The following is a 12166-nucleotide window of genomic DNA, read 5'->3' as shown; positions in this document are numbered from 1 at the left end:
TTGTTCAATTTCAGGCATTTATCATGCTACGCTTTGCGTCTGTTCTGTGTCACCTCCGTGACCTTTTGTGCCTAATCGTCGAAGTTTATTTAAGTTACACGATCTCTCCCTCAGGTTTTCCATATTGCCCAATTTGTTCTCGACACTCGATACCATGAATTCCATCGGCTGGCACTCCTTGCCGTCAACAACTGTATTCTTGATTTTAGAACCTTCACTCCATACTACTAAAGCTTTTATTAAACCCTTCCTCTTTGTTTCCTCTACAGAATGTATGATGTGTTTTCCTTGTTGCCGGCACCTTTCTACTATATATGTGGTTCGATGTAACATTTTCTTTTCGCGCGGTCCGTTCACTATGTTCCATATGGTGGAATGTTTCCTTTTTTTGGGTTCATACTGTATGTTCCTCCCTTTAGCTTCAACCGTAACTGCCTTTCCTTCTTCCACTTCTTTGTATTCCTTCGGACATTCATTTTCCTCTTCTTTCTCACCTTCGGCGACCCTTAACATATTACAGCTCAGAAAGAGCTCGTAATCCTCTATCTGCCAGTGGAAAAGGCCGTTCACCGAATCCAAATCATCGTCCATCGATCCACCTTCCAACTGTAGGACTCCTTCCTCATTGGGTTCCAATCGCTACTTTCCTTCATCCTCTTCTTCAAAATTAGATGATACAACTTCTTCGCCCACCATTTGTGTGTGTAAATCAATAATGAATCGTCGTCCCTTGCTTTCCATTGATAGTGTATTCTTCTTCCAATCATGCTTAACCTTTGCTTGCATGAGCCATCCACGACCCAGAATAGTGTCATATCCTCTCCTCTTCAATGGGATGACAACGAAGTCAAGCAGGAACGATTGCGTTCCAATAGTCACTGGTTGTGCCATCAAGATTCCCAACGGTTTGATCCCGTGCTAGTCTGTCGTGAGCAACTGGAATGTAGGTGGCCACAACGTCGACTGTCCCAACTTCTTCTAGGTATCTTCTAGTAGGACGTTACCCCTGAACCTCCATCCACAATTGTGTCTGTCAGAACAGTTCCCAGAATTCCCATTTCGACGACTACCAAATGTCGTCTGGATGTGAGGGCTAGTAGCATCAGGTCCTCTACACGTGCTCTACTTTCTTTCTCCCTTCCTTGTTCTCCTGATAATTTAGCAACTAGAGCAATGTTTGTGAGTGTCGATCGGAGTTAAGGCATTGTGAGCAGCAGATCATTTATCTTGACTAGCACTTCAGTTTGTAATATATGTCATACGATGTTCTGTTCCATGCAGTTTCTTGCTGAGGTACCAATAGTGTCCTTCAAGTGTGCTTTGTCCGCCTGCGTCGCCTTCTCAATTTTCGCCCATGCTTCCTCTAATCTCTTGTTTTCCTGCACCGAGTCAGGATACAGTTTGGCTTGCTTTCATGTGATTGCCAGAACCTCCTCTTCGTCCGTCCCGATGGTGATTAAATTCACTCCTGATTTTGGGCACTTGGCATCTTCATGATCTCTAGGACCGCAACATCTACATAACAACTTTGGTGCATTTGCCATTGTACAGTCTCGAGCAAAGTGGCCCCACAAATTGCAATGTCGGCATTGAACCATCGAGCGGCCATTCGCATCATACTAAATTCGGCTGCAGCTCCCATTATTATTGTTGGCATTGTTGTTGTTTTGCCCTCTATTATTTTTGTATCCTCCCGACGTGGAACCCTCATTACTGGTGTTTTCACCCCGTCCTGATGCGGAAGCCTCCTAGGTCAAGAGCACTTGTTGAGGTCCTCTTGTTTTCATATTGAAGGGGCATTCTTTTGTGGAATGTCCCATGATCTGGCAGATCTCGCAGAACTGGTTCTTTGGACAGGATCCCTTCGTGTGACCTTTTGTCTTACATTTCATGCACCAGAGGTCATTTCCCTTCGTCTCTTTCTACATGTTCTTAAATTCTTTCATCATTCGGATCATATCCTTCTAGAGAGCTCAGACCTTCTTGCTGCCCTTTTCGTCATCATTGTTGTCTTCTTCCGAAGACACATCGTCATTAGAATCGGATGAGCTACTCTTCTTCTTTTTTGTTTTCTACTCACTTTCTAAGTTCATCGCCCAATTGTATGCTTGTGTATGATGATGGCAGCACAATCTTCATTTTCTTTTGTAACTTCGGGCGTAGTCCTTCAATGAACCATCTCTTTTGTAGCCAATTTGTCGGCTTACTTTCCATCTTGTTTATTAAGTCTTTTAATTTTCTGGCATATACTCAAACTGTTTCATTTTTACCTTGCTTCGTGTTGTATATCTCTGCTATGATCTCATTGTCATCGCATAGCAGTTGAAATTCGATGGTAAATTCCTTTTTCACGTCCGCCCAATTTGTTAATTATTGGGGATCTGTATCGGCAAACCAATCAATTGCTACACCCCTTAGGGTTGCCGAAAATTGTCTGACCCATTCATTTGTATCTATTATGCCATTCGCCCTCCAAATTGTTTCGCATGATTTACAGTGTCGGATTGGATCGGTTGTTCCATCACCAGCAAACTTTGGCAACTTCTCCTTTGGTCTTGCCATTATTACTTGATTTTGTGTATGGGCGTTGTTAGGCACTGCGACACCAGCATTGTTCTGTACTCTGACACTGACACTTTGTAACCTAACACCAACGCTCTGCTCTCCGATACCAACGCTTTGTATCCCAACACCAACGCTTTGTATTCCAGCACCAATTTTCTGCACTCTGACACTGACACTGTTTCGGGCAGTCGTCTTATTCCCAACAGCTGCGTTGTTTGGTGAAGAAGGGTCTCCGTTAAGAAAACTTGTCCATTCCGAAAGTGTATCGCGGACAAAGAGTTCACTCCACACTCATACTCCCTCGATACTCCTAGCCGTGCGAGTTAATTCCCTTTCGTTTGGATTCTCTTCCCTAGTGAATACAGGGTCAAAAACTCCTCCCTTGCTTCTTCCACCAATTCCACCCGCTGTCAAGTCTCTTCCAACAATTCCTCGGTACTTCAGTGTCCATCAGCAATCTGTTGAAACCTTCATCTACGCTCGACCTGTTATGCCAAAATTAAATTTTCTTGCGCAATGCGTATTCCATCTTTTCCCTTTATCTTATTTCTATCCTTGTTTAGTTGATTTGGCATTAGTCTTCATTCCTCCTTCGTTCCAAGTTCATCGGGCAACGGCACCAAATGTTTACCATATGGGGTAAATAGATTTAATGCACACAAACAATAAATAAGAACAGCAGTACTCTTTTATTATTCGCATATGCCAAGGACATTACATTATGCTTCTGATGATGATTACAATGATCTCAGAGGGTGTATATATACTTTCCGAATAACCTTCCCGAAGGGGTCCATCGGCTACATAATAAGAACCTTCCCAAAGGGGCCGTCGGCTACACAGTATTTAGCGATGACATCCATCCTATCTACTACACAATATTTATCGACGACATTCATCCTGTTGGCTACACAATATCTACCGACGACATCGACAAATCTCAGAAGCCATTTTTGAAAGAAAAAAAGGTATACGCTAGGTTGGGAGTTGGAAAGAATCAACATTCCACATGCAAAAAAAACTTGTTTTCTCCTTCCTGTTTTTGGTGCGTTTTGGTTTCTGAGTATTGGACACAAAGAATTGTAGATTATTTGCAGTTTGGGAGCTTAGAACTGGTGAAAGAATCAACAATTTATGTCAATGAGAATGGCAGCATACAAGTGCCATTGTTGGTTGTAAATGGTTACAGATCTGAACAAATTTTCATAGGCAGCTGGAGATTATCTATGTTGTGTCCTGCATTCCCATACTCTGTAAGCCATGTGGGCTTTAGTGTTTTTCGTGACTGCATTAGTGGATCATATTTCAAGTAAGAAGTCGCAGCAATAAATTCCGAGTTGTGTGTCATGGGAAGGGCTAATTTTATTTCTATGTGACAGAAAATTCATGTACAAGCCTCAACGTCATTGACAAATCATCAAATGCTGATGGGTGCAATGTCTCATATTGTCAACCTAACCAAGACAGGATGCAGATACAATTCCAAGCTCTTTGTTTTCTTTAAATAATAAATGATGCATAATTTGCATTGTATATATTGATTAGCCATTAGTGAATTTTGTGCCTAAGTGGGGCTCTTATGCACTTGAAACTCGGATATCGTCAACACTACAACAAGAGTTCTAGAACTTGAATGGTGTCCTTGATCATGCAAAATTGGAAATCTTCCTCCTACAAAATGAAATGATCGACATGAGAATCACATAAAAACTTCTTACATAGTTTCTCTCTTAAAAAACCCCTCTCGATTATTCTCATTTAAAAAGCTCACAAGATTTTCTCCAAAACTTTGCACTTCTTGAATCCTCCAAACTCTTTCATCATAAAGTTTCATCCATGGGTACATTCTCAAATGAATTGGAATTAGAATACTTGAGCAATTAAATTTTTCTAATGTTTTAAATATAGGATGCCAAATTCCAATATTTAATTATTTTCCAAAATAATTCTAAGGAGAACAATTTTGTTCCACTTCGCCATCTTTTCATTTTTAAATATTTATTAATAAAAATTCAATATTTAATTAAATTTTCTTATAACTTTCAAACTCAACTTTAATTTTGATTTCAACCAATTTCACATCCATTATTCAGAATTTCTTTCACGGGAGAGAAATAGAAGAGGAAAGTTATTAAATAATACATAGCCAAAGATTGTTTCCTAAAATTCACATCTGCCCAATGCATAACTTGATTTCCAACTTTAAGTTCACACATCAATGGAGACATTTTTTAAACAATGATAAGGGACCCCACAACTCAGTGATTTTTAAATTATTTTCATCGACACACCTTTGTCTTCTCCTATGAATGCTTTTACAAGCTTCACTAAATACATATGAATTTATGTGTCTTTTAATCCCCTTAGTACACACCACAACTGTGACATACTAATATTTCATTTGTGTACCCTTTGCACATGTGAGATTCATACAAGGAACAAAACAAATGATTTCATTACCTTGATGTTTTAGCACTCATGGGCGTGAATACTTGTCACTTGAGATAATCGAGCTTTTGAGAAAGCAAAAAAAAAAAAAAAAGTGTCGATATATGTTATTTAGCCACTATGATCGCATTTCATCCATTATTAGGGATAATTTCTTTTTACACAATTTCTTTTCATTGGTATGGCAGATTCGCATTGGGAGCGTACTGGTCCCCAAATCAACAAATTGGAAAATTCTAAGAGCATACCAAGCTCTATGCTTAAACTCTCCAACTGATTTGGCCAACAAATGAGATTGACCAAACGGTGGTTAAACTCCCCTACATTTTAGGCTTTGCAAGACCAAGGCAAGTATGTCTATACACCAACTAATTCTTCAAGCTAATGCTTTTTATAGCAGATTTTGTTCTTCACTTATATTCCACTTCTATCTTCTATCTCAAAGGGGCATGTATCTTTGAAATAGACCAACTTACTTTACTGATTTCTTGATCTCTTCTAACATCTTGATTTATTACTTGTATTTTCTTTTTTACTTTTCCTACTATGAGCTGATTGTATTTTGGATGATTCTGAGCATAGTTTATGTGCAAATGGACTAGTGCCTTCTCCTTTGGGCTATAGAGTCACCCACCTCCAAACCGTAAATAAAACTCTGAGAGATAATTTTTCAACCCTCCCCTGAATGAGTCTGTCACCTATCTAACCCTCAATGTTATCGTTATATATTTCAACTACAACTACTCTCATTGAATTGACTTTCCCATTTATGACCAATAAAAGCCCATTTTGGTCTCAAATGAATCTTGTTTTGTCAATCTTGCAATGAAAACATATAACTTTCACATTTGCATTCAAGATAATAATCACTCACCTTGAATGATAATCACAAAGAACTAATCAAGATAACAATTTTTTCATAGCACAATTGAAAAGAAAGGTATTGAAGTCTTTTATTTATTTATGATGAAAATATATGACAATGTGATTCCCTTTTATCTTTACATTTTACACCACATATACATGTGGTTGAATAGTTTTTATACCCCTTTAGGATAAAAAGACACTATTCTTCATTAATATAGGAAAACTTTTTTGAAAACATCTAATCGATAAATTAGTTGATCTACCTTTCAGATTTCGGTTTGGTCGATAAAACTAAAACATCTTGTACGGATCTAAGATTTTAACTATAGCTTGGATAGGGGATTTGTTGAACTGGGTCTTTCTTATATTTGCAAACTTCACTCGTTTTACTTCTTTGTCGACATCATCTTTACAAGAAGTCAAAATTTCAGCATCTTTGCAGTTAACATCCTCTCTTTTTCTATCTCTTACTCTTTGGACTACTAGGGCTGTCCATTTGAACATTTGAATTATATCACTGAGCATTGCTTATAGAAATCAGAAAAAGGACAACATACTTGGGATTTTTTAAATGTTATGCTCCTCTATTTGTGGATCTTCTTGTTCCCTTACCTCTGCAATATGTTTCCTTAGGAAATTTCTTCTAACATAATTCTTACCTTGATCAACAAATTATGGAGGAATTGTTCATGTGAATCATTAATATCACACAATCAGTCATCAGTGCTTCAGGTTTGAAAAATTTTAATGTTGAAATGAAACTTGTTATTATCGCTGCATCCTTGTTAGTGATATGTCAATATGATCTCCATCGGTGCCAATTTATTATTTTGGTTTATCAAATCGGTGAGTCTACTAAAATGTCACCTCGATCTATTGTGCCTATTGAAATCCTTCTTACCTTATTGGTACAACCCTTGGCAATCTTGTATGCTTCTTCAACCATACTTGTGCTTTTCTTATTCTTTGTTGCCTTGTCAGAGAACCATTCAAAACGTTCCTCGGATGATTATTTCAGTCAGGACCACTCTTTCTTTGGAAAACACATCTCAGTGTAACCTCTACTGTAAAAACCCTATGTATGCCTCGGAAGAACTAAGTATACCAATGAAGAATGTTTTTTGGTATTCTATGTTTTTTAAATATATATTCTTTTTTTTGGATTTTTCAAATATAAAAATGCAAAGGAAAACACTATAACCATGCAACAACTCCCGAATTTCTATGATTATTAATGATAAAGGGTAGACAAGTTTTTTAAATATTATAATCAGAATGTCCAATGTTTAAATAATGAAACCTGGTTGCTGTAGCGTAGCCATGGGTGCTGCCAGTGGAGAGGGACGTCCAGTATATAGTAGATGCGGCTTCTACACACAGCATTTACTGTCATCCAACTTCAACACAATCCCTAAGCTCAATGTCCAATGCTGAAGACAATCAATTCGGCTCCAGCTGTTAACGGCAGGCAGGAAGGATTAACGTCTAGTGTCAATCTGAATCTGTAGGTTGCACACGTTAATCGCAGGGCGGTATTTGTAGTGCCTTAGAAGCCGCAGCCAATGTCCAGTCCAATTGCGGATGCTGTTCAGTGTCCAGCTGACCCCAATGCCACACATTGCATCCAATATCACAAACTGCAGCCAACAATATTCCCCATCGATCTCTCCTTAATTGCTAGATTTTGAAATTCTATTGCAGCCAATTTTCTCCAAAACAGTCTCCTTAACCACAGTAAGTACAGCAAGAGATTTCGAGAAATGTTTACCTCAGCACAATCGTCAAAAAAAAACTCAGAAATTCCTCAAACCCTCAGCCAAATGATATGAGCAAGAAAATGTATAATTCAAGATGCTTTCCCATTCTCCAAAAAGCCATATTTATAATTCAATTTGAGCCATTTAGCTTCACCCATCCACCTCTCACTTAAAAGCAACTTTTATAATATAAAGTCTTGACACTTTATATCATAAATCATAAGGATAATTAAGTGAACATTCAATATTCATTAAAACCAACATTCTCCAAATAAATACGACTTCATCAAAATTCCATTGAAAGAACAAAATTCAAGCCAGACGATCACCCATCCTAAACTGCTCACCCAAAATAGTAATTGACCAAGATTGACTTACTAAAAATAGTAATAACTCGACAAAGACCCCCCAATCCAGACATCAACCCACGAGGGTTGCGATGATGAGCTGACAAAACCATACTCCAAAGACCTGCTAAATCCGGGATATTACATCTACCAATCATTCTTTGGACACTGTTAAATCTTCACCATTGGCATAACTTTCTGTTTTAGAAAGCCTTTAAAATTTCACTCTGATATCATTAATTCCTCTGATAAGTTTTATCACCAACTCAAAAGGTCTTCTCTCGATCAATGATGGTATTGGTGTGATATACACTATCGGGGAGGTCATTAAGAACCATCCGGATGATTATAGTTTCCATGATGAGAATCATCAGCAAAACTACTACTGATAATATTTTTCATTATCTCTTTTTTTAGTGGTACGTCTCATCATTGGAACTTTTAATGACGTTTGATGCTCAAAGTATCTCTGGTTCATTCAGTTTTATCATCGGTAGAAAAACTGAGATTTTCCCACAAAGTCGTTTAAGTAAATACTACCGATATAACATATGTGATCAAAGTCCTCTCTCTTCCATATCCCAATGGGGCTTGTTCACCCAATGAGATTCTCATCAGTGAATCTGTTTTCACTATACTTTTTGCTTATGCTTTCCTCTTGTCAGCACAATTCTTAAAAGATTTTGCCGATAACCGATATTCCTCTAGCAAAGATTTCTCCTTCATCTTAGCTTTTGTCATCGATAAAGCACATAAGGTACAAATAGAAAATAGATCAGCGATTTAACTTCATAATACTGGCCTTGTATTGATTTCTTCTTCCGATGGCTCTTGATGCTCTAATATCATTTGTAGCCTCCATCGGAATGAATAACACACAATACTATATGTTATGCTTCTTCGATGAATCTTCATGCACTGTCAGTTTATTTTTACAATTTTTTTGGTTGACATAAGATGGCAGACCTTCTCTGAAATGCCAATATTAACAATCTTGAAGCATAATGGGATCGGGGGAACTTGTATATTATAACCCCAATGGGGATATTCTTCTATGTAGCGAATGTGCTCAAAATAGAAATGAGCTTGAGATACAAATGGGTATGTTTCTGATCTAAGAGAAGTATTTGCATATGAATAGTGATGTTCTGAGAGAAGTATCATATGATATTGCCATCTCACTAAATCAATTGTCTCCAAATCCCCCTAACTCTAACTCATTAGCCTATGGGAACCCACGTGAATAGGCTAATAGTTCACCTTACTAAACAGGATAGGAAGGGGACATTACATTGAACATTTATGAAATCTTCAAAATGCAAAGGAATACGCAATTGAATACACCTTCAAATCAATTTTCCATTTTCCCATAAACGTACAAAGCAACCTCCACAACTGATGTTACTCACGAAATTCCCTACGCTCAAAAAGATACCATCTTTCTATCTTGCTCCATCTTTATAATATTTTAATTAAAAATCTGATCTTCCAAAAATCAGATTTGCTTAGAAAAAGCATCCCTATCACTTAAAAGTACAAGATGGAACATCAGTCAAAATCACTAATGCATATTTACATTTTATTTATTTAGCTAAATTGGGGGCACTCATTTACACCAAAATTAAATGCAAAATAGAATAATTCAAACCACTTGAACTCTTTCCACACATTTGCACTAACCTATGTGGAAGTTCCTATCCAAGCTACAAACTCAAAAACATGTCCCTCTTCCTTTCTCCCCCTCTCTCAATGAAGCCCCAATGATATGCATCTATGTTTTACATTGAGACTATCCCAAGGTAGGACCATCCACAATGTGCAGGGAATTGCTTTACGTGTTTATGGGTGTGTTTCTTTCCTTTTGGATCTATATTTTGTATTATGCTAAAGTAATGGTCATATTTGTATTTCTATTCATTAAAGTTTTACTGATTTATATGTCTAGTTATAATCAATTATTCAGGTTCTCTGAAAGTAAAGCAATAAAAAAAACATTTTCGATGTAGTAGTACCTATAATGTTTACAACATATGAACTGGATACTGCACTAATCTTGAACAAACAGAAGCCAGAAGAATTTTTTACATCAGCGAAAAGCTGCATACTATGGAGAAAGATTTGGTTTTATGGCAAATTTACAATCAACTTTCAATGTCCATAATGGAAAATTCTGCAACTCTTGCAATTGACACGTTATGATTGATAAAAAGCTTAACACGGGAAGAAATCCTTTCCCATTTACATTGATAACAGACAAAAAGCAATGTATGGCATTCAGTCAAAAAAGATAAGTCTTGCTTGGTACACCAATTTTAGTGATGTCTTCACAAAATTTACCATAGTAGTAGAATGGGATCTGATAAAGAGGTATATTTCTTATATACTATGATTCCATCAATTCAAAAGCATGAGGCAAACAACGATAATCACCTTTGCAGCAAAAAACATGGTTGCAGAGACTGTAGTAGCACCATTTGCACCCATAGCAACCTGTTGATCATAACCGACTAGAACATTATCATATACATATGAACAATTGTCCAGCATTATTTGTAAGTTATGAATATAAACATCCAAAGCACCAGTTGCCCAACATTTCAATCGAAGACCAATTCCATACATTTTACTTGAATTCAAAGTTTATGTTGATATTTAATATTAGTGCATTTCATGTTAACTACTAAATGGCTTTCTAAATATTTTCATTAAGGTTTTGCAATATTAAAGCAGCACATACTTGTTGGTATAAGATATAGCTTAGAACTGTCATATTTCACGAATTCAATGGCATTTCCAAGAATAGCTCATACCATGCCTACATGGTAATAGAAAGCTCAACTGAGCTATAATCAGACAAAAAGTTTCATCCTCAAGATTGATGATCTACTAAACACCTCTAATGGGGCCAAAATTTATCTGAATGGCCTTAGTTCTAGCTACTAAGAAATGCCACACCACTTCAGGATCACAAACTCTAGTGATGCTTCTTGGTCTATTTAATGCTCATACAATATTCCAAGTATGAATGAAGTAAATTCACAAATCTTAAAAGTTCATTTTAATGATGTTTCTAGCTATAGATAACCTTTTCTTAATAGAGCTACAAAATTATATGGCAATAAATTCGAATATGAATTTTCTGAAACATCCCTAACATATCTTGGCCATTCAAGAGTGTCCTGCCATGACTTAACAAGCTGTGTGGATTTCTTGGTTTTACAGACTTCTACCATTGTTTTGCATACAACTTAACTTCTACATGCTGATTTAACTTACAAATGATGCTTTCAATTGACTTGAACCTTTTTCGGGATGAAATCAAATGAATACTTCCCTTTTGCTTTTCTCTAGGCTACTTTAGATTTCCCGGAGCCTTTTTATCAAGTGTGACACCTAAAGATATTGTTTGGTGGAGTTTTTGTTCCAAAAAATATTAAATGAACTTCAAAAGCAGGAAACTGAATGCTGGGGTAAAGTACACTTATTAAAAAGTGGGTATGGTCTTCCATGCAGCTACCTAAAGGCAACAACTTTCTCCTTGGTACTAGATTTATTATTAAAGCTGACTACTTTAGCTTACATACAGCAGCAAGAATGGCTTTTGTAAGATATAAGCTTATATGTATGAAAGAAAATTATGTTTGATCAAATGATAAGTACTCTTCAAATAATGAGGTTCATCCTTCTGTTGACTCTAGTCAAACACAAATACATTGGAGCATCATGAAAATCAACTATTTTATGTATGCTATCATAAACAACATATGAACCTGCTTATACAAACAGATAACAAGTTTGGAGTTGCAACAAAACATATAATGATTATCTATCATCTACACTGTCCGAAGTCATAACTGTTGGGTTATGAAAACTTAACACCTATTCATCGCTGACTTGTGTTTTTAAAGATATGTTCTAGAAGGCATCTCTCAGCTAAATTTATGAGGCATAATTTACATTATATGTGGTTCTGATTTTTCCTCTCAGAGAGGCAATCCCTGTTAATTTGTGTTTCTCTTCTAATAAGGCTTTTGTATCATGTAATGCTTTTTCTTTCAGTATCTACATAATGTGCTGTTTTTTTGTTTTTTTAACTAAGATGAATCGATCTTCGTTATAACTAATTCCTGGGGCATTACTCACTTTCTCGTACAATATATTTGACCATCAAGCTTCATATAT

At 36.7% G+C, this 12166-nt stretch overlaps 1 protein-coding gene across 4 annotated transcripts in view; it reads right to left on the bottom strand.

Annotated features, from left to right (window-relative positions):
- Positions 1-12166, bottom strand: part of LOC149543258 (indigoidine synthase A family protein) — a 244847-nt gene that overhangs the window by 89885 nt on the left and 142796 nt on the right. For all 4 annotated transcript variants that reach the window (XM_089798105.1, XM_089798106.1, XM_089798108.1 and 1 more), the window contains one exon: positions 10415-10474. In XM_089798105.1, the coding sequence (XP_089654231.1) occupies positions 10415-10474 (60 nt within the window). The remainder of the gene's footprint in view (positions 1-10414; positions 10475-12166) is intronic.

Source organism: Cupressus sempervirens, chromosome 8 (genome assembly GCF_028749045.1).
Source record: "Cupressus sempervirens isolate cs-2001-9-10 chromosome 8, ASM2874904v1, whole genome shotgun sequence".
Classification (NCBI taxonomy): domain Eukaryota; kingdom Viridiplantae; phylum Streptophyta; class Pinopsida; order Cupressales; family Cupressaceae; genus Cupressus; species Cupressus sempervirens.
This window is presented reverse-complemented; position numbering and strand designations above follow the sequence as displayed.